The 24,355-nt window shown below is 37.9% G+C and overlaps 1 protein-coding gene across 1 annotated transcript in view; it reads left to right on the plus strand.

Annotated features, from left to right (window-relative positions):
• LOC105488991 (sterile alpha motif domain containing 5) overlaps positions 1-17,897 on the plus strand; it is a 486,349-nt gene extending 468,452 nt beyond the window's left edge. The window contains exon 2 of the mRNA XM_071096572.1: positions 4,226-17,897. Coding sequence (XP_070952673.1) covers positions 4,226-4,336 — 111 coding nt within the window. The 3' untranslated portion in view covers positions 4,337-17,897. The remainder of the gene's footprint in view (positions 1-4,225) is intronic.
• The last annotated feature ends 6,458 nt before the right edge of the window (positions 17,898-24,355 follow it).

Raw genomic sequence — 24,355 nt, forward strand, 5'->3', positions numbered from 1 at the left:
GATCAGGAGTTGAGAAAAACTGTATGTGCACAAACATCATTTTATCTATGTTTTTAGATGTCATCTTTGAATGCCAAATATTGTTCCTTGGAAAGTTGGTTGGTTTTTTTTCCCCCTTAACTACTGTATCTTATTACAAGGAAAATAGAAAATACAGTGTCTGCCTTTGCTGCTCTATGCTTCAACCTTGCACAACTCATTTCTTCTCCCATGAAACCAGACTCCCACTTCAATCTGCTTCTTGAAAGTCCCCCTAATCTCCAAAACCCATGCATCCTTCCATCCTCCTCCTTCTGGTTTGCTCTGCATATTTCATTCTGAGGGCTCCTCCTCCTAGCGAACCTCCTCCCTAGGCTCCCAGCAAGCTGCAGCCCCACCTGGCTAGTCCCCTGCCTCCATCACTCACCTCTGCAAACTTCAATAGTTTGGGGTCCTCCTTCTGCTCCTCTCCCTAACTCCTCTCCTCAAAAGTATCATGTTCATAAGGGTCTCTCCTGTTCTCTGCTATATTCTTACCCTTCGTAATCTCAACCAGCCTTTTTTCAGAGGACTCAGAAATCTCACTCCTGCCCTCTCACCTGCACCCCAACCAAACCTCCTTTCCAGTCCCCTGAATCTACAGATGGTGCCTAAAATTCTGCATATGTAAAAACTGAACTCATCTCAATGCACATTATCCTCCTGACCCCTTTCCCTGGTTCTCTCATTGCTGGGAGGCTGTGCGAATGTGCTGACTGCTGATGGACCAAGGGCACCAGGGATGCCCTTTGGGATCATCACCCAAGCCCAGCTCCACGTAGGGATACCAAGGAAGCTACTTCTGGAGAAGGTAAAGGACTCCCCAGAGGCTTTGCCAGATCTTCCATAGACTGTGATTAAGGCAGCTTCTGTCCAATTTTCCCTCCCTGTCTCTCACTCCGTCTCTCTTGGCTACACCCATTCACACACACATCTCCCCTAAGAAAACCCTTGCATGTTTAATCCTGTCTTAGCATCTGTATTAGTCCTTTTTCATGCTGCTGATACATACCTGAGACTGGGCAATTTGCAAAAGAAAGAGGTTTAATGGACTTACAGATCCACATGGCTGGGGAGGCCTTACAATCGTGGCGAAGGCAAGGAGGAGCAAGTCACCTCTTACGTGGATGGCAGCAGGCAAAGAGAGAGAGCTTGTGCAGGGAAACTCCTGTTTTTAAAATGATCAGATCTCGTGAGACTTACTCACTATTATGAGAACAGCATGGGAAAGACCCACCCCCGTGATTCAGTTACCTCCCACTGGTTTCCTCCCCTAACACATGGGAATTCAAGATGAGATTTGGGTGGGGACACAGCCAAACCATATCGGCATCTGATTCTCAGAGGACTCAGATGATTGCAAATTCCCATCCTGAAAAACTATTGACTATCCTAGCAAAGATTCTTAGAGATAACTCCTCCTTTCCTGTCCACAAATCTCTATTCATTTCCTAGGGCTGCTGTAACAAAGTACCACCAAATGGCTGTCTTCAACAACAGAAATTTTTTGTCTCACAGTTCTGCAGGCTGGAAGTCCACGATTAAGGTGTCAGCAGGGTTGACTCCTTCCAAGCACTCTGAGGGAGAATGTGTTCATGCCTCTTACTGGCTTCTGGTGACAGCCAGCAGGCCTTGGCATTCCTTGGTTTGTTGATCCATTGTTCCAGCCTCTGCCTCTGTCTTCACATAGATTTCTCCCTGCATGTGTCTTATACATCCTAAGACTTTTTCAACAACTGAGATATAGTCCCCATTGTTGCCTGCCAATTCTATCTAAACTTCATAGTGGTCCATTGGAAGCCTTTAGAGACTGAGTTCCAATCTCTCTTATTGTCCAAATGTCCCACAGCTCCGAATCTCTAGTCCTGCCTGCCTATTCTCCATTTCTAGAATGTTCCCTGAACTTTCCCACCTTATCCCCCAACTATTTCATCCTCCTGATCCCACTTCTCTCCCTGTGGCTCTATCCATCAGACCCCAATCCATCTTCCCCACATGCCAAGTGCTGCCTTGCTCAAGATACCCGCAGCCAGAACTGACCTTTATCTTCTTGGGATTTCTATGGTACTATCATTTTACCACATGCTGCCTTATATTTTGTTATTTGTGTATGCTTTACCTCCAAATTGTACACTTCTTAAAGAACAGAACTATATTTTCAGATTTTTAACCCCCAAACATTATTTATCCATGTATAAATACATGTCAGATGCTCATTTAAAATTTTGGCCAAGTAATAGAAAATAAAATACTGGTTTTTAAGGATGGTGAATTCATTGGAGGTGATGTCAGGGATATAGTAGAAAATCCTTCGGAAAAGTAGAGAAACTTCCTAGAGGGTGATGAATAAAAGTGACGCTATTGGAGAGGGATTTATATGCGGTGGATGTTGTGGATGTGAAGGGAGGTGGTGACTGAACAATGGTGGTGAAGTAAACAGCAGGAGGAACGTTAGCCCCACCTTCCTCCTGGCTGTGTGTTGGAGGAAGTGAGCAAATATGTGCCAATCTATCATGTCGCCTCATATAAATGTGACTGTGTTTCTAGAGTTCCTACCTTGTGCCAGGCACTAGGATTATGCAAAAAAGAGAGCAAGACACGGTCACAGCTGTTGTTGTAGCTTGTGTATGTGAAGAAATGCATTTTGGTCTCTTAATGACCAGCTCGTTACTGGGAGGTGAGAACAGGAAGAGGTCAGCCCAGCATTCAAGGACTACTAAACCATGGCCCTAGGCTGCTTTTCAGCTTTTCTTCCCACAACTTTCTTATAAGAGACTCCTAAATTAAACTTGGCTACCAACTGGACTGTGTGTAGATTATTTAGCAGATCTCACTTTGCCTATACTTATATCATATACAACCTGATATGTCACAGCCTTCTCTCCCCCAGCCCTTGAGTATGTTCTAACTTTTCTCCATGAATCCTCTCTGGCCACCCTAACACTAGTCAGCACAATTTAGTTTGTACTTCTCTTTTGACCACTGTATCCCTCTACCATCTTGATGTGTGGGTAGGCATCCTTTTTCTTCTAGACTGTAAGCTACTTAGGGACATGAATGTTGTTTTTGTAAGTATCTGATTTTCATACAAAGCCTGAGATAATCTTTTATACATAGTAGGCATTCAATACACATCTCTGGAATAAATTAATGAATGGAGCATCTAAGAACTTTTTCATGGAGCAGTAGAGGTGACTTTTGCCTGGAAACCCTTTCCTCATTTTGTTTCCTAGTCACTTCCAGCTGTGTTTCATGTTCTATATCTTTTTGGATTCCTTCTTGATCTTCACAAGACTTAAGTAAAAGAATAGACTAGTTTGCATTTTTAATTTAAGAATACTGCAATTAGAAGTAATTATTTATGTACTGGAGACTGTAACTGCAATGAATTTTAAATACAATTTAATTTCTAGTGCACAGTTTCTGTGCTATTTTTTCTTCTGTGTTTTATGATCTGTAGCTGAGGTAACAGAGCCACAGTTATATTTTATAACCAATTAGCAACTGAAATTAGAAAGTTTTACTTTATAATTAATTAGTGACTGAAATTAGAAAGTTTATACCAATTATCAACATTCAACATTTTGAATAACTTGACAATTATGAATATTTTGGATCACTGTTAACCTAAAATCATAAATACCTAATTTCATGATTATTTATCTGAGATCTGAGGGCCAATAAGCTATTGTTATTGCTTCTTTCTAGAAAATTGAGTGTTATTCCGCAAAGCACCTGGCCAAATCTAAGTTTGCAAACTGGGAATGGTTGGGCTCTGGTTTAGGGGGCAGATCCTTCCTTTGGAAACCCGATGTAGATTCCTTGCAAAGCACTTAATTCCTGATCCTCTGACCATCTTTTGCTCTGCATAGAATAAAAAACAAGAGTGTGTTTTTACTCCCTTGAGATTCCCGCTAATACTTTCCCCCTTTTGCTTGCCTGTGGTTATATGTTGCAGTAATTTAGGTTGGAATTAGCTCACAGGAGTTTTTGCAACAACATGGTGCTGTCTCGTCAAAGACTTGCTTGCTCCTCACAAAACTCCCTTTATGCCATAAATAAGTTAAAACTTGATTTTCTACTAAAAAGCTAATGGTGTTCATTGAGAGAATACTGGCAATACAGGAGCTAGGATAATCTAAGAACGGCTGCAATTGCTTTTAAATGACAGCATCTTAATCTCTGTATTACCTTTTTCTTTCCCTAGGTAAGTGGTGTTTTATCTTCGTTGCTTCAGGGAGTGTTGATTTGTCTGGTAAGTGTTCATTTTGCTGTGGTACATGGTACTCCTTCAAAGATGCATGTGAATTGCTTGTGAGAACCAAAAGGCAAACCAGAAAGCATAAGCGAACTTTGGAAATACTTTATATTGAGAAGGCTGGTGTGTGTTAAATCTTTTTCAGATTTTTTTTTTTTTTTCTGAGAGCTTACTTTGGAGTTACAACACACTTTGTTCTTCAGTCTGGAAAGGAGCCCAGGGACTGATTAAGTGTTGATGAAAACTTGCCTTCCATAAATTCTTTTTATGTGAATTTTCTTTTCTTTTTTTCTTTTACTTCTTTCTGCCTTTATTGGAATTTTTAAAATGCTCTCCATTCAGATTTGATAAAACCATAAAACTCCAGATAGAGGCATTTTGCTGAAGTTTTTGCTACTTACGTATATTGTGTTACTCCAGTATTTTGACTAAATTGTTACCCAGAACCTCCTTTGCTTTCCTGTTCTCCCCTCCTGTGTCATGGTGGTTCCATCTGTACAGTATTAATGTTCCATTGGTACTCAGCACAATGTGGCGATTAAGTCCTACTTCCTAATAACATTTTTATTAAGCTACTGAAACAAATATGTCCCTAAATTTCTAGCTATACTGGCACAGACATTATTTTACTGATTCCTTCTATAAATTAGTGACTGAGAGTTGCTGTTTTTCTAGATATGTTGTTGATACCAAGATTTTTCCTTTAAAAGAATGACCAAGGAGCTATCCAGGATGAAGATGAATTGCAAGGAGAAAAAAAAAAAAAAAACAACACGAATCGTTTGATCTGTGAATTTCGTAGTCAAATATACCCAACATCAGATGATTTTATTTTATTTCTTATAATAGTTGACTCTCCCACTTTTTTGAGCTGACACAGAAAATGCCAGAACACATTGTCCTTTGAACAAAATATAGCAAATTCTATTTCCCTGTGTGGAATATCTATAGAACTTGGTTATCTTACATTATAGGCTCAGATTATTGGTTCCATTACAAGTAATTGTTCTTTAAAAGCATTGAATTTGGTTTAGCTATATTCTGCTGTCCTCTCCTTCACATTCACTATCCCCCAAAATTTTGCCATTGCATTAATAAATGTAGCTGATATGTATATATAGTTAGTTGCTTCAAGAGGCTTTTATTTTAAATATGCATTAGATCTGTTTGGCTTTTGGAGGAAGGGTTCTTTTTTGTTTTGTTTTGGTTTGGTTTTTTTTGCTTTTGATAATCTGACCTTAAAATGTTTTACTTGTGTTTATGTGTGTTTAATAAAACATGTTTGAAGAAGAGTCCCCAGAGGTCAACTAAATTGCTCTTGAAACATTCAAAAGACTGCAGACATTGCTTTAAATAACCCACATGGGATTTGGACCCCATGCTGTTTTCAGTCCTGCAACAGAATTTTTCTATTAAAGATTCTGGATTAAAAGGATCAGCAAACAGGAGACAGAAAGATGGAGGAGTGAAGAAGGTTAGATTTCAGACTTGCATAGGCTTTTCCCCAGACTTTGAAGCCTATCAGAGACCCACAGACATGTGAACCAAGCCGTTATTTGAACAGCCTGCTTAACAACGGGCTGAATGGAGAACCACATTTTAAACTGACAAAGTTAGCCCCTGCTGAGAGTTTTTTATTCTTTGCCTTTGACCTTATTGGATACTGTAAATGAAATATGGTGGTGCAGGTTTGAAAAGGCCAGGGGCTACTTAGTTGTACCACTCCTATGGTGGGAGAAAAAACCCGAGAGTGAACAAATACAGTATATTTAACTCTATCCCCTTAACTCAGACCACAGTAATATAAATGTTCCAATCCGTAACCCCAGTTTGGTAAGAAATCTTTTGTTATTTTTAAATTCTTTTCACTATATTCAGGTAAGCCACACAGAAAAGTCAAAGCTGGAGAGGGGGCTGAATTTTATTTTCACTGTAAAGAGAACTTGAAAACATTTTCTTTGAGATAAAGTCTATTTTTAACTTAGGTTTCATGATTTCTATTATGCTACTTCTAATGCTTCTACATGCTACTACTACCACTCTAAAATCAGATGCACTAGAGTTTCTGCCAGCAAACTTATCTAAAATATCATTATTTTTCTTATTAAAAAACGTCAATCTACTATCTGACATACAGTGACCACACTGGATTTCCACTGCTGGATAAAAGCAACTATATGATTATATAAGTGACAGTTGTACAATGCTCATTTCTATATTGTTTGAGAATTCTTAAGTGATATGGATAACTAAAAGATACTATACTTCCTCAACATTAAATTTTTAATTCTATTAGTTTCATTTTGTTATATTCCATTTCTTACATTGTTCAAATATAAAATATATTGTAGAATTGGACTGAATTATGAAATGTGCTGTAATTACTTTCTTTGCTCTAGTGACTTGTGTTAGTACTTTGCTGATAATAAGAAATATGATCTATCCTGGACCTCATGAAGATACAATGTTAGAGTAGAAGGTATAAGCCATGACACTTCAGAAACCAGAGAGAAAACCAAGATGGAATATGAAGCATGGAATAGAAAACAAGCATTTTAAGAGAAGGGAAGGCATTGAAATTTGCATACAGGTAGCCATGCAGAGAAAACACAGTTGATTTTTCTATGACTAATATGATCTTTCGCATTCTTACCATACCAGGTGGGAGAAATTGGGATTTGCTTTTTAATGTATCTCAATCTCTTCTAATTTAAACCATCTTCCGCCATCCTAAAAAAGTAGGCAAAGCTTAACTTCCTGTAGGTTCTGGCTGAAGAGTATCTGCTCTGCCTATCTGCAGCCCCTAGCCTCAGTATGGCCTCCTGGTACTGGGCTGGTTCACATGTCTCCGCTAGCTGGGACCCACTCAGCTGCATCAGGGTTTATGCGTGGCATTCAGACTGCTGCTGTGAACTGCTGCCTCTCCTGGATTGGTATGTCTTCCTGAGGTCTAGCTAACTCACATTTGGCCCCGACCTGGCATGACCACCCTCACCCTATACCCACGCTATCAGGGACAGTTCATGCTGGGAAGTTCACAGCCAGTACAACCTTCTCCTACCTCCGAATGGGCACAGTGGAAACCTGGGCTATCTCCCCAAAAGCAGCACAGTAAGCTCAGGTGTTAGGGACCTTAAGTTCCCTCACTGAATGCAACTGTTTGGACCTCCCAGGTTCTTCCAGGCACTCTTTGAAACAGTCTGTTCCCGAAAACCCAAACAGGAAGCAGGCTAAAATCCTCACCCTCAATAGAGGTCTCAGCCAAATTTAACGATCCTCCCTGCCAGGATTTTGAAATAGAGAGGGGAGGTCAAGTTATCTTTCTCTGTTTCCCTCGCCTCCGCATCTTTCTCTTTCCACCGTCGTTCTGGAAGAGAGTTCTGCTTTCTTTACCTCATAGACCTCTCTACTCAGGGCAAGTAATAAATTCTAAGATCTGGTAGCCAGATTTGGCTCTCCATGTGCTAAGTGAGAGCAAATAAGACCTAAAAAATTGTTTTCTCCCTCAATTCTGACCTTTATGACTGTTAACCCAACTCCAGGATTCTATTTGGTCATCAAAGACTGAATATTGACCCCTTCTTTTCTCCTTTCCTTGTTTCTTTTCTTTCATTTCTACCATCACAGTCCTAATGCCCTTTCTATACCAGAGAGGTCAGTGCATTTCTACCCTCACAGTCCTAATGCCTTTTCTATACTAGACAGGCCAGTGCATTGGGCTCACAAATGAGCAACTCAAGTACACAGAAATACAATCAAGAGAAGTACATCGAAATGTGTCTACCACACTGCGTGTCCTTCAAGGAGATTGGTGTGGGTTCCGGAGGATTGTGTGTTTGATCAGCAAAAAAAATAAAAATGATGTTTATTTTATTTGATGGCTTATGTCAGGGGCATAGAGAAAGGCTGGGGCTAGACTTAAGGGGAATTTGCTTGATTGGCCAAAGGGTTCAGTCATATAGAGCCACACTCCGAAAGTGATTTTGGCAAAGCAGTCGTTCCCTAAGATATTCTGACAGACAGAGAATAAATGTATTTAGGATTGCTACATACCATATGGCCCCTCGTAAGACTCTTAATGTGTATTAGCACAGTAATGTTTCAGATAATTCCTGCCACATAGGAATACATAGAACACCATTTAACACAGGGGGGCCATATTCATGTAACACCTATTAACAATCCAGCAATCTTTCCCTTGAGAACTGCTGCTAGTGTAATCATGAAGCTAGAAATTGGTTTTGGTGAGAACCAACAGGAGAAAAGTAGAGCTTTAGGAAGCTCTTTCAGTTTTTATTGAGGACTTACTCTGTCCAAGCCACGCTGATTAATCAGTCCAAAAAGATGAATGCCAATTCAATGCTTGAGGACTCAGAATTTCCCAAAATTGCCATCTTTATGTATAAGAAGTATAAAATATCAGCTGTTTACAGTCACTTTGCTATATAGTACAAGTAAAATACTCTACTTGTATTTGATATATCAAGATTATTGAAGAAATTACCAACCTTCCCCCAGAATAATTGTTTTTAGTGAACAGTTACTTTATTTCTTTTGCTGGGTAGGCATGATATATTAATGGTGATGGATATCAGTTATGTATCAATGACAATGAATGAATATCAACACTTTAAATATACCATCAAGGTATTCCAAAATATTTTTATGGTGATATTGCTGAAACTAAGCCTTTTTTGGTGATCTTTGTTTTTGGGGTTTTTTTGTTTGTTTTGTTTTTTGTTTTGTTTTGTTTTTGATACAGAGTCTCGCTCTGTCGCCCCAGGCTGGAGTGCAGTGACGTGACCTCAGCTCACTACAAACACTGCCTCCCAGGTTCAAGCGATTTTCCTGCCTCAGCCTCTCTAGTAGCTGGGATCACAGGCATGCACCACCACACCTGGCTAATTTTTTTGTACTTTTTGTAGAGAGGGGGTTTTGCCATGTTGGCCAGGCTAGTCTTGAACTCCTGACCTCAAGTGATCCGCCTGCCTTGGCCTCCCAAAGTGCTGGGATTACAAGCATGAGCCACCGTGCCCGGCCCTTTTTTGGTGATCTTTGAGAGAACCTATATAAAATAAAACTTGGAGAGACCTACATTTCATTTTATAATGAAATATCTCCTTTTTTAATTGAAAATATTACAACTTTCTATGTTAATCATGATAAAATGCCTCAGAGGACTTTTTATGTTTTATACAGCATGACCAATTTTATGTTTTAATTTTTCATTTTTTCTCCTGTCTTCATATAGTATTCTTCTTTTTTAATGTGCCTTTATCCTCACTGAATACCCTGACATGTTCAAAACCTCTTACAGTTGATGTCAGTAATACTAAGTGTCAAGATCTCCAAATTCATCTAATTCCAGTTTACTTTGTGAATAATCCTTTGTCCTCTTTTTAAAGTGTGGCATATTTTCGAAAATAATTAGATATTTTTAAACCTGTGTAAAACGGGAGAGTCCACTGTATATCTTTGCTTTACCAAAGGTGGTTTATTCAGCTACAGCTTCTCTCAGTTTGGTTTTATTTTTCTCTTTCTTCCTTTGGCCATTTCAGCCATTCAACTATCAGAAATTCTTTCAGGAAAAACAAATGGATATGAAATTTGAAGATAAAGGTTTGTAGGGAAAGAATAAAAGGATCATGAAATGTCAGTGCTGAAAAATATCTTAGAGAGCATCCAGCCTAGTGTTCTATTCACACCAGCCCTGTTTATCTACCAGCCTAGTGTTCTATTCACACCAGCCCTGTTTGTCTCCCAATCCGATTCTCTTCCTATTGCATCAAACTGAGTTTTAAAGAAGTTTGAAACTATGCATTTAAAGACTATTTGGCAATTATGTTAATCTCCAATCCTGCCTATTTTTGATTATGTTAAAATCAGCCAAAATATAGAACATAGAGTTATACTTATGCCCAACATCATAATATGCCTTCAGTTAACATATGTTGTGGGTAAGCTTGTTATTATTTGAAATATAAATATTTGTATGTGTAAGGTATAAAAGTTTTCAAATATATCCAATGGTTTATTTGTCTATGCTACTAATACATCTTTGGGCACCCAATTTTAAGTGCAGTACATTTTGCTGGTTGATGTACCAAGGAATGACTTATAATTGTGATGAAATTTGAACTTCATATTGCAAAAAATAATCATCATTTCCTAGAAAAAAAATTAAGTCATTTAAATTTTTATCATAGAAAAAACTAAAAGAAATTCTAAGTGTATTTTTATAGATAAACCATTTAGGAAATTTCACAGGTAAAACAACACCAGCTTGTTGACAGAATTAAGCTACCAAAAAGGCACAGCAGAATGGGCCATAACATAACTTCTTACCAATGTAACTTACACTGTAATTTAAAAGTGTATATGTGATCAAATATGTTTCCTTTGTTTTCACTGGAGTATTTTTATTCAGTAAATAGAGTCATTATTTTATCACCTTCATGTTTTAAGCTCGAATTATATTGAATCATATTCAATAAGTAAAATAATCTATACTCCTGCAATGATATTTAAAAAGAGAAGTCTGAAAGTGATTCAAATCCCTTTTAGAATAGCAGACTGAAAAACAGCAACTTCATGTTGAGATACAGTCATGGGGTGCACAGTGATATTTTGGTCAGCAATGGACCACATATAGGATAGCGGTGGTCCCATAAGATTATAATGGAGCTGAAAAATTCTTATCTCCTAGTGACAGAGTAGCCATTGTAACATTATAGCATAATTACTTTATTTTTATAAATTTATTGTGGCCTAAGTGTAAGGTGTTTATAAAACCTACAGGAGTGTACACTAATGTCCTAGGTCTTCACATTCACTCATCACTCACTGACTCAGCCAAAGTGACTTCCAGTCCTGCTAGTTCCATTTGTGGTGAGTGTCCTGTACATGTTTACCATTTTTAACCTTTTATGCCACATTTTTACTGTCCCTTTTCTATATTTAGATATACAAATACTTACCATTGTGTTACAGTTGCCTACAGTATTCTGTATGGTAATATGCTATACAGCTTAATAGGCTAGGTGGGTTATGACTAGATCATACCATCTAGGTTTGTGTAAGTAATCTGTATGATGCTTGCTTGACTAAATTGCCTAACAATGCATTTCTTAGAACATGTCCCTATCATTAAGTGATGTGATACTGTATTTGATACTATCTTCTTTTGTTTTTTGAGTCAGAGTTTCGCTCTTGTTGCCCAGGCTGGAGTGCAATGATGCGATCTTTGCTCACTGCAACCTCCGCCTCTTCATTTCAAATATATTCACAGTTTGGAGGGTTAGCTATGAGTTTTTCCACTTGTGGAGACAATTTAAGAAATTCTACAATTATTTAATAGAACTATTAGTGGTAAATTCTATAACTTTGTATAACACCAACTAAACTGATAGAGACTGAAAAAATATTGCAGACTGTTGTAACTCCATAATGCCTTATTTTAGAAACAACATTTAATTCCCCTTGTTTGAAGTGAACAAAGAGTTAGAGGTGACTTTATCTTGTTAAATTATAGGTGTTAATTTTGAATGCAATTCACCCGAGAGCACTTAGCTGAAGTATTTACCTGCATTAATTTACACAATACATACCCCAACTATAATAGATTAAAAGTCTACATTTTAAAAATAGTTAATTTTTAAACATTTTATTTCTTGCTGATACTATTCCAAGGCAATTGTGTATTTCATTTTGTTGTCTTGATAAGCTCTAAAGCCTAATGCTTTTGTTTAATATAAAAATTAAGGCTTCAGAATCACCATAGTGATTGTTTCCTATGAAAGAATGTATTATTTCTCAGATTTTAAATTGCTCAAGGGTATAAAAAAGTATTAAAAAATAATTTCATAGATCATAATAAAGCCAATGTTTTATATTGTTTTTTATAAAATGTAAAATTAATTTGAGCAGCTAAGTCTATTAACACCAAAGAGTAAATCTATTTAAGTGAAACATTATTTTCCTATGTAAGGTTTTTTATGAAACTATTTTATGAAAAATATTAATGGAAATTTTTTTCTTATATACTGAGTCATTTACCTTATTTGATGTGTGTTCTTGAAAAGCAAATATCTTTTTCTTACTATATCCCTCTTAGGAGATATTAAAAAGTCATTTTTATATATATTTTTACAACATTTGCACAATTATCTCTGAAGGTTTTATTCTGGATGCCTCTGCATCAGAAAGAAGGTTCTAGACATAGATATCCTGCAGCTACACTGATCACACAAGTGTCAAAGCACCGTTTCAATTCTACAGTCAAACTTATTTAATTTGGTAACCAAATGCATCAGTTCCTTCAGTTCCCATAATCCAGTTTTTGTCACCTATCCAAGTCCACTGTGGGTGACCAGGGAGTTTATCTTCACCTATTCCTGAGCTGCCTCCTTTTTAACCCACAGCACAAGAGGATTCAACTGCATTTGATATGCAAAGTGCAGAGAACTTTAATGACCAAGTCAAATTAAACATATCATCACTCTGTCATTTAATCAATTATTGAGTGCTGCCATCAAGGAGTTCATAGATAACATTGTTTGAATATGTGTATTTTAATAAAAAAGGAAATATGTGCTTTCCTCCATCACAAAGAAAGAAAATTTTAGTGAAAAATGCCTGTAGAAACAGTTCAAATAAAACTGAAAGAACCACAAGTTATTGTCTTTTTGTATTTGCATTTTTGCTTGCTTGATTTTTAATAAGATTTTAATAAGTTTGGTGGTTTTTTACAATGTAAAATTCAGAAGTGAGATTCGTTTTCAGAGTTTTAGAGAAAAGCTGAAACCGACTCAAATGCTAGACGACTTGTAGCTCAGCCTCCCCTGGCCCCCTTCTTCTTTCATCTGCCTCTTGATCAGGAGCACTCCTGGATTGGACAATGGCCAAGTCCTTGGCATTGACTCTCCAGCACAGCTTTTCTTCTCCCATGACCCATGAATGTCTAGGGAAGGCTAGGCCACTTGGCATGTTCTGGACTGAAGGGAGATTTGATGATCCTTGAATGCCACACCAATCTCTTTGTAAGGTTCCAAGGAAGAAAAAATACAGGCCTTTCCCTGGAGCTTAACCTGGAGAGATTTCTCCTGTCCGCAACCTTCAAAGCATATTTTGTGTCTTTGTGAAAGTGTTGAGGGGAGAAGTCCAAGTTTTTCTTTTCTTCTTCCTGCTACAATACAACTCATTCACAAAGCATGCCCTACCCTTTCTTCATTTCCAAGGGCAGAGCTTGGTGGACTTGTTCCAACTCAGGGACTATGTGATTGTGCTTTCAGGCACTGCCTGTCTTCTACTGAACCAAGGAATGGTAAATTTAATCTAATTGAATTCCACTGCAGTGGTTCATTTATGTTTTTCCTGAGAAATATTCCCACTGCTTAAGCTTGGTGTTTGAATTGTATTACTGCTAAGGACAGAAATACATAAAATGTGTATGCTATGGGTATTCAGTAATTGTTATTCGTATTTAGATATATTAAATGTCAAGAGTCCTAAAATTATATACTATGTTTGGGGAGTTTTGTTCATCAAAAAATAAAACTCTCTGTAGCTGAGACTTTACCCTGATGGGTGGCTGCCTCAGTTTTAAAAGACATTTCAAAAACAGCTAATTGACATTAAAATTTGTGAGCTTTCCTCTACCCCAGGACAAAAACTCATGTTCAGTCATGCAAAAACTATCCATGATTCACATCAACTTTCCTATTGAAGAATTTGGTGCTAAACCATGTTCTTTAGGGAAAAAGTCCATAACATACCAGATAAGTTAACCATTCAATTAGAAATTAAATAAGAGTGGCTGCAGTTGTAACTTGCAAAGTTATGAAATCTATATTAAATGTGAAAAAGTTTATCTAAATCCAATTAGTTAGTTGAATTATATAAAAACGCCAATATTCAACTGTTTCTGATCTGTTAAAAAAAAAAAGGAGATTTTACACAGTTTAACCTAATAACCAGTAGTAATATTGAGCCCTACTCTTCTAGTTGAATTTTAATTTACTGTGGTAACTACTGTTTGAATCTTGAAGAGTAACGATTGCCACGCTGTGATTTGATTAATAGTGACTAAATATATCCTTTATATTTTCTTCTTGGGAAAAAAAATGGCATCAGAACATGGCTTTCAATGGCTAGGCTTCCTTCTAATTATGCCTCAGCCCCATATTCCCAAATCCCAGAGTTTTAGTTGGCTATTTTGGAAAAATCTAAGAGAAAACTAAAGGCCTTCTGAAGTTTAGGTATTTTAATGGTCCTATCATCAAGTTTGCTGATTATTTCTTTGGCCACCTGAAATCTGCTGCTGAGCCCTTCTAGAGAATGTAATACATTCTCTAGAATGTATACATAGAGGTATTTCTTTGAATATAATGTAACATAAAAACGTGACCCCAAAATTTAAAACTTAAATAGTTGCCTATGTTGAAGGATAAGGATGAAGTCCCCCTAATTGTGAAGTCATTGAATTTCTCCTCAGTGCCTGGGGCAGAAGCAGCTGTGGTTTTTGAGCAGGTGAAACTCCTGATTTATTGTCAGAATGCAGTGCTATAGTGAAGACTCACTGGCTTTAAATCTGTCATTAGAACCGGAGCATTTGAAAGCAAAAGTGGTTTTGGAGTATACCAAGTAGCTTACTTTCCATTTCTGTGATAAAGTTTGCATAAGAAAATAAAATTGAGGTCATACAGCCATATGGAGTAAATAAATATATTCATAGAAAGAAACTGTCAGGATTAGTTTTTAAATAATTGTAAGAAAACATCATTTTCTGGAAATAGTAGAAATGTGTACAAATCGAATCACCTGAGCATCTCACTTTTGTATTACGGCTCCGGCTGAATTTCTTGATAGAATTATATCTACATTACCACCAGCTGCCTCTTCTCAGTCTTAAATATAATTCCATTTAGGGGCCCTGTTATTATATCAAAATAGAATAAAAATCTAGTTATATAGTTCAAGAGTCTTCACAATTGGGTACTCTTTGATTGTGCATAGTGTGAACAGCTCATCTTACTAATCTTTGATTCATCTTTATCACCTAGTCTTATTTTAGCATCCTGAACAGCACCTGCCTGGAAGTGACTGCAACAATTCCAGTTGTATAACATCGTGTTACTAGGACTATAAGCAGAGAATTTTATAACTGGGCAGGGTCTCTTACAGTGAAGACAACTTCAGCTCCAAGAGTTTCAATGTCTTAATGAACACTTTGCATGTAAATTTAGTTGCATTCTTCAGTCACCAACTCTATAGGAATACCTACACCAACACTATATTTCTATTCTTATATCAACACTATAAGAATTTATGAGATATAGTAAATAAAGAGCAAATGAATCAAAAGAATGAATGTATTGCAGCTCCCCATTAGGTAAACTTCCTAAGAACAGGCACTATATTTTTTAAACACCCTTTAATAGTACAAATATGAAGGAAAGAAGTAGAGCATAGTCCTAAATAGGAGGCACTCAAGTATCTTGGTTGTCTTTGTTTTTCAAAAAAATCATTGATGGTGGATTTTTGTGCCTCTAACTCTGCTTAAGTGAAACACTCAGAAATCACAAACTTGGTTGCAGTTTCTCAAAGGAGTAACTAATTCCACTCTAAAAAATACCACGCACATCAAAACAGATTCAGAATGATTAAAGTGCTTTATAATCTCTTGGGGACTATTGACTTGTAATTTGTTATTTCTTGGACTGTCAAAGGCAGCTTTTATGAATGGGGAATGATTGTTATTTACAGCCTTATTTGCTTTTGATGGAGGCTTATGTGCTGCCAAGGTTACCCAGGCTTTGAGAAAGAAAGAAGATTCACTTTCCCTTTTTTTAGATGAGTGGTTTGTTGAATTTGAAATAAAGTAGAAAAGACTCTTTTTGCTATATTACCAAAAATAGAAAAATGGAAGAGAAACTTGGAAGGTATTCACATCAAGTGGAATGAAATACTGATTATGTCATCACATTAATTTGTGTAATGTAGGCTGCCAATATAAAGAATTCAGTGCTACTGGTAGAATTTTTAGCCTGAATTAGTTGATTTTCTGTTGCAGTCTGTGTTATGGATTAAATATCAGATTAAAAAAAAAACGAATAAAGGAAAGCAGGAAATATTCAACAAATATTTTGAACAGAACTGAGAAAATAATTTCCATTCACACAGGTAGGCATACCAGTTCACAAATGCAACCCATCTCTTAATTGTACAGAGCTACAGAATTCCTCTTGCCATTGAACTTGACTTCTTCCTCATACGGTCTGAAAATATGTACATTCAAGGCCAATATTATTGGCATCTGCAGGTTCCTGTGCTGCTTCCACACAGCAGTGAGGCTGTTTAGTGCCCGAGAAGTTGCCTCGCTGCAATATAAAAATTCATTTAGAAGCTCTAGATAAAAACTTAATTAAAAGGTTATGGAAACAAAAGCACCATGTACGAAGCCTTACAACTTGCTAAGCTCTGGTTCTGCTGAGCCACCAGAAGCAATGAATTCTGCAGGTGCTGGGCCTCATCTGTGAAAAATGCCTGGCTGCCAGCAATAGACATTCTTGGCCATAACAAGAAACCAAGGAGGGAAAGGTTGTCTTCTTATGAATTACCTACTGAAAAACTTCTGCCTCGTGTATCAAGACCCCCTTCTGGAATTTCACCTGAAATATGCTCCTAATATGAAGGCCACGAGAAATATGTGAGGCTTTTAAAGCTCCAGCTTGGGGTCTCCTACTGAGAAGTCAAGCTGTGCAAGGCTGTGCACTGCCATGTCTCAAACATATGCGGACTTGTGATCCGCATTTTCTTCTCCTTAATAATATAAAAGTCTAGCTAATTAAAATCCAGTTTTTATGTTTCACACCATCATCTCAAAATGTAAATAAAAAGGATGCTTCTCAACCAACAGTTTCTCCAGCTGTGGTGGAGATGTCATTTGTTGGGTTACTGTGCGGGGTCAGACACCTAATTTGTGCTCAGTAAATAAAGTTGAATAGAAGAATACATGTTGATGAAGTGGGTGCTATTGTTCCTTGAACTAAAGAGGTGAAGTAACATACCCAAAGTCACACCCAAGCAACGTGACTTCAGAATGCATCTTCTTAAGCAGGATAGACTCTACTAGTCCCAAAAGACCTTGATTTTCTCTGAATCAAACCAACTAGATTCTTTTTATCTAGGGTGGTTCTAGATTTTGCGGGGCCTAAATCTCAAACCATCCAAGGTGGTACTAGATTTTGTCGGGTTCTAGATTTTATGGGGTCTCAAGTTGATACAATTTGAGAGACCCTCTTTAAGAAAAAGAATACAAAATCAGGCATATGCAATTCTCAGCAGGGCCTTGGAGAGAGCTCAGTGCAAGCACAGGGTCCCAAAGCTTAAGCTGCTTTGGTTTCATGGTAAACCCTGCCCTTTTCTCTTCATTCTGCCTTGGCCTCCAGCTTCAGAGTGGTACTTCCTTAGAAACACCCACTGTGGAGTCAGGGAGATAACCCACTGGTTCATTTAAACACATAATATTTTGACCTAAGTCTTGGTTCATCTTCTTATAGCAATTTCCCACTAAATTCTATGTGCAAGAAAGCTTGCAAGATAGATTTTTCTCAGAAAAATCTCTCTTGTGAGGCACTTGGAATACAAGGACATGATTATTGGCCTCAAGTGTCTCACATTCTATAAGGGTAGACAGACATGTTAACAGCTATCATCCAGTGTGATAAATGCTGTCAGACAAGAGTGCATAAAGTGTTCCAGTGGTCCCATCTGTTTTTAGAGATTGGCCTCTGACTCTGCCATCTCAGTGAAGCCTTCCCATACTTCTCTGTCTCTCAATAGTCTCCTCTAAAGTGATGAGACACTTTGGATCTATACTGAAGGAACATATAACAACTTGAGCAGTCCGTTCAGCCTGATCTTCCCATCTAGACTGAAACCTCCTTGAAAGTGGGTAGTCTGCCTGTTTCCATGGGCTTTATGGGGTGGGCACTCAATAACTTTCTGACTGAGTGAATGGCTGAACCACTGATGGGTGGATGTCAATGGAGGATGGCAGTCTTTCTGAACGATGTCATCTAAAAGCCAGTCAGCAGAAGTCATCACTGAGCGTGGAAGCTGTGGTAATTCTTATTTTTTTATTTTATTTTATTTTTTTTGAGATGCAGTTTCCCTCTTGGAGTGCAAAGGCACAATCTCGGCTTACTGCAACCTCCACATACCCAGGTTCAAGCAATTCTGCCTTAGCCTCCAGAGTAGCTGAGATTACAGGCGCCCACCACCATGCCCAGCTAACTTTTGTATTTTTAGTAGAGACAGGGTTTCACCATATTGGCCAGTCTGGTCTCAAATTCCTGACCTCGTGATCCACCCAACTCAGCCTCCCAAAGTGCTGGGATTACAGGCGTGAGCCACCGTGCCCGGCGGTAAAACTTTAAAAAAAATTATAATGCTACGTTTTAGTGTGCTCTTGAGAAGTAGGTACATTTGATGTTTTATCCCAAAAGGGGATTCACAAAATTAATTTCCTCTATACATATTTTTAATTGAGGTAAAATTCATAAAACATAAAATTAATCATTTTAAAGTGAAAAATTTGGTAGCATTAAGTACATTCATAATGTTATACAACAACCCCCTCTATCTTGTTCCAAAATATTTTCATAACCCCAAAAGGAACCCTATACCTGTTAAGCAATCACTATCAATTTCTTCCTCCCCCGAGTCCCTGGCAACCATTAATCTGATTTCTATCTGTATGGAATTACTTATTCTGGATATTTTATATCAATGAAATCAACATATGACCTATGGTGTTTAACTTCTTTCACTTGGCATAATGTTTTCAAGGCTCATCCAGGTTAGAGTATGTATCATTACTTCATTCCTTTTATGGTTGAGTAATATTCCACTGTGATAGACCAGTAGACTGTGTTGATCAGTTCATCCACTAGCGGACACTTGGGTTGTTCCCTTATTTTGGCTATGTGAATATGATATATCTCTTATTTGGCTATGTGATCATATTTGGCTAATATGATCATACATGTATGATGAATTTGTTTGAGTCTCTGTTTTCAGTTCTTTGGGGTATAGATCTAAGAGTGGAATTTCTGGATCATATGGTAATTCCATGTTTAATTTTTTGAGGAACTGCTACACTATTTTCCACGGCAGCTGTACCATTTTACATTCCCACCAACAATGTACGAGGGCTCCAATTTCTCCATATCCAATACTTATTATTTTCTTTTTTAAATTAATATTGTAGACACTCTACTGAAATGGAGGTAAATTTTATGTTCAAATTATTACCCTCATTTTTCTAAATATATTCAATAGTCCTACAGGTTGATTCATATTCCATTTCCACTTTTTAATTTGAGTCCCAGAGTCTCAGAACCTGGTTGTTTGAAAACATTTGCTAAGTGTGGTGATTCCTTAAGGATCTACAACCAGAAATACCATTTGACCCAACAATCCCATTACTGGGTATATAACCAAGGGATTATAAATCTTTCTACTATAAAGACACATGCACATGTATATTTATTGCAGCACTGTTCACAATAGCAAAGACTTGGAACCAACCCAAATATCCATCAATGATAGACTGGATAAAGAAAATGTGGCACATATACACCATGGAATACTATGCAGCCATCACAAAGGATGAGTTCATGTCCTTTGCAGGGACATGAATGAAGCTGGAAACCATCATTCTCAGCAAACTAACACAGGAACAGAAAACCAAAGACTGCATGTTCTCACTCATAAGTGGTAGTTGAACAGTGAGAACACACAGACACAGGGAGGGGATCATCACACACCAGGGCCTGCTGGGGGCTGAGGGGCTGAGGGGGATAGCATTAGGAGAAATACCTAATGTAGATGATGGGTTGATGGGTGCAGCTAACCACCATGGCACGTGTATACTTATGTAACAAACCTGCACGTTCTGCACATGTGTCACAGAACTTAAAGTATAATAATAATAATAAAAAAAATTTTGCTAAGAATCACTAAGACCATATAACATTGTCTATAAATGAAATATTCTCAGGATGGAGCATCAGGAGATAGTGATCAGTCAAATAAAGAAGGATGCTCAGCTAGTCAAGCTCCCTGAAAGTAAATGTTAAAGAAATTTCAAAATTGTACACAGCAAAAATGAAAACTTACAGGTAAATTTCATTTCAGTTATTTAATTTAGTCTTCATATTTTTAGACTTCTCTGAAAAGTAGATTTCTAGAAGTAGATTAAAAAACAAACACAACCACATGTTGATTATCTGAATTACATTTTATCCTCAGCAAAATTTACTTTATTGTTATTGGCTAATTTTCTTAATCAAATATTTAGGTATCCTACACCCTTTGACTTACTTCTGTTTTTCACATGTAGAAGGTAACATTTGAAGATCAGACATTCCAGTTGCATTCTTTTTTGGAGTCGGTGTTTGAGAGGCTACTAATCTGAGAGCTGGACTACAGGAAACTCTGAAAAAGAAGGTGAGGATGTGCACAGTGGACCCCTCCCTTGACTTACTTTTATAAACTTACAGAACTTTGGACTTGTAAAGAAGTTTTAGGCTTTTTTTTGGTTTTTGTTTTGTTTTAGACAGTCTCGCTCTGTCGCCCAGCCTGGAGTGCAGTGGCGTGATCTCAGCTCACTGCAACCTCCACCTCCCGGGCTGAAGCGATTCTCCTGCCTCAGCCTCCCGAGTAGCTGGGATTACAGGTGCCCACCACCACTCCCGGGTACTTTTTTTGTATTTTTAGTAGAGACAGGGTTTCGCCATGTAGGCTAGGCTGGTCTCAAACTCCTGACCTCAGGTGATCTACCTGCCTCGTCTTCCCAAAGTTCTGGGATTGCAGGCATGAGCCACCATGCTGGGCCTGTAAAGAAGCTTTGATGTCAGCTATTTTAAAACAGATCTTTCAGAAGAACCTCTCTCCTACTATTTTTTTCCAAAATAAATACTATGCAGACATAAGACAATACATTAGACAAAGAAGCAGAAACAAAACAGCAACAAAAACCTCGACAAACAGAAGTGGAACTGCTCTGGTTAGTCAGGGGTGGGGGCTTGGAGCCCTTATAGTATTGAGCAGCATCCGACCGTCCTAATCTATGTGACCCCCGAGGTATTTGTCGTTCCTTCTCAGATTCTGCAGAACACAATTTAGAAAGCTCTGATCTAGTCAATTGCCCTCTGTCTGCTATGGAAGATTCCAGCTGCTGCTTGAACAATGTAAGTGACAAGGAGCTTTGGATGTATCCTATTCCATTTGTGAACAAGTCCAAATGTTAGAAAGAAGTTGGATACGTTGAGGCAAACCTTTGTCCCTATAACTTCAATCTGTTAGTTCTTATCTCACCTTTTGGAACTCTAAATCTCTTTTCCACATGACAGCACTTCAGGTGTGTTGTCTCCTTTTGTAGTTGACATATCCCCAATTATTTCCACCTCTGCAGACATGACATAGTTTCCAGACTCTTGCTGCCTTCATCACTCTTGTCTGGAATGGCTCCAAATGTCCTGGACCATTTATTCCAAGTGTGAACTGACCAGTGTTGAATACAGAGGACCTTCTTTCCCCTGCATTTTTTTTTTTTTTTTTTTTTTTTTAAGACAGAGTCTTGCTTTGTCACCCAGGCTGGAGTGTGGTGGTGTGATCTCGGCTCACTGCAATCTCTGCCTCCTGGGTTCAAGCAATTCTCCTGCCTCAGACTTCCGAGTAGCTGGGATTACAGGCATGCGCCACCATGCTAATTTTTGTATTTTTAGTAGATACAGGGTTTGTCATGTTGGTCAGGTTGGTCTCAAACTCCCAGCTTCAGGTGATCTGCCCGCGTCAGCCTCCCAAAGTGCTGAGATTACAGGTGTGAGCCACCATGTCTGGCCTTCCCTGCCTGGACTTCCACCAAAGAACCTGAAGCCTGGATGTTTTTTGGCAGCCTAGGTTCACTATTAGCATGAATTAAGTTTGCAATCAAGAGAAGCCAGATCTTTTCCACCTGAACAGATGATTATCCAGTTAACTTAAACCTCTAAAAGGTTATGTTTGGAAGTGAATCTGTAGAATATTCAATCTGGAAAATAATTACCTAAACACACCATAATGTGTTTAGAATGTAAATGTCTTTTCCAATTATTTACTATTGAGGATTATCCATGGTTTGGCCATCCTATGAGAATAAAAGAAATTGAGAAGTGGCAGATTTTTTCCATACAACAACTATATAAAGGATATTTACATAAAATCCTTAATAAATAACACATCATATATAAATAAACATATCCCAGAAAGCCTAATGGGATAGTACAAATCCCTTTTTTTCCATTCTTTTGGATTTTTCAGGCTCTTATGACTTCTCTAATCACATGTTAGTATCAATAGTAATGATGCTTATCTTTTTATTATATAGTTTTTCTAGGTTACCAAAGTGCTTTGATAAACATTACTACATTAAGTTTCCCATAATCCTCCAAGATAGGTCAGGCAGATACAGTTAATCTCCTTTTTCATGTAAGACAACTGAGGCCCAGAGACAGTGCATAATGCATACAAGGTTGCCCAGCCAGGGATGAGAGTGTGACTGTACATCCCAGTTTGCCTCCAACAGTGCCAGTTTATACAGGTTGACCTGGTCGGCGAACTTTTTTTGGAAAAAACTAGCTATCTCGATTTGGACAATAATTAGAATGATGCTCTTAAGTAAGGACTTATGCCGAACTGCACCGCCTCTTCTCTCTGCTCTGCGCTGTCTTGCATCCACACGTGCTAGTGGTAAAAAGTTCATTCAGAGAACTCAGATTACATTTTCTTCATAGTCTTTGGCATCAGAAAACGGTCTCAACCCAGGGGAAATTTGTCTTAAATGACTTCCACTGCTGACATGTCTGATCAAAAACATCCCTCCATATGGAGGTTTGAGTAGACAAACTATTTCTTTTTTAAAAATTTTATTTCATTTTTGTATTATACTTTAAGTTCTGGGATACATGGGCAGAACGTGCAGGCTTGTTACGTAGATATACACATGCTATGGTGGTTTGCTACACCCATCAACCCATCATCTACATTAGGTATTTCTCCTAATGCTATCCCCCTCAGCGCCCCCCAGCCCCCGACCGGCCCTGGTGTGTGATGTTCCCCTCCCCGTGTCCATGTGTTCTCATTGTTCAGCTCCCACTTATGAGTGAGAACATGCAATGTTTGGTTTTCTGTTCTTGTGTTAGTTTGCTGATGATGGTTTCCAGCTTCATCCATGTCCCTGCAAAGGACATGAACTCATCCTTTTTTATGGCTGCATAGTATTCCATGGTGTATATGTGCCACATTTTCTTTATCCAGTCTATCACTGATGGATATTTGGGTTGGTTCCAAGTCTTTGCTATTGTGAACAGTACTGCAATAAATATACGTGTGCATGTGTCTTTATAGTAGAAAGATTTATAATCCCTTGCGTATATACCCAGTATTGGAATTGCTGGGTCAAATGGTATTTCTGATTCTAGATCCTTGAGGAATCGCCACACTGTTTTCCACCATGGTGGAACTAATTTACACTCCCACCAGCAGCATAAAAGTGTTCCTATTTCTCCACATCCTCTTCAGCATCTGTTGTTTCCTGACTTTTTAATGATTGCATTCTAAGTGGCGTGAGATGGTATCTCATTGTGGTTTTGATTTGCATTTCTCTAATGACCAGTGATGATGAGCTTTTTTTTCATGTGTTAGCCACATAAATGTCTTCTTTTGAGAAGTGGTAGACAAACTATTTCTAAGCAATCAGGCTATGAAAAGAGGATCTACCAATATATTTTACGGTCCTAGAACATATCTGCAGTTAGGATAAAGCAAAGTCTAAACCATGGGTTTAAGAAGCCAGAGCTGGATAACTGTAGTTCTTTCCTATGTGAAAATTTGAAAGCTGGGTGATCTGCAAATGATGGGAAATTAGTTTAAAAGCAGAAAAATAGAGTTCTTCTCTCATCTTTTCTCAGCAATTTCTGTAAGCCAAAAAAAGTGTAGGTTTTTCAAGATATGTTTTGAAAGATATTGTTAGGA

Source organism: Macaca nemestrina, chromosome 5 (genome assembly GCF_043159975.1).
Source record: "Macaca nemestrina isolate mMacNem1 chromosome 5, mMacNem.hap1, whole genome shotgun sequence".
NCBI lineage: Eukaryota > Metazoa > Chordata > Mammalia > Primates > Cercopithecidae > Macaca > Macaca nemestrina.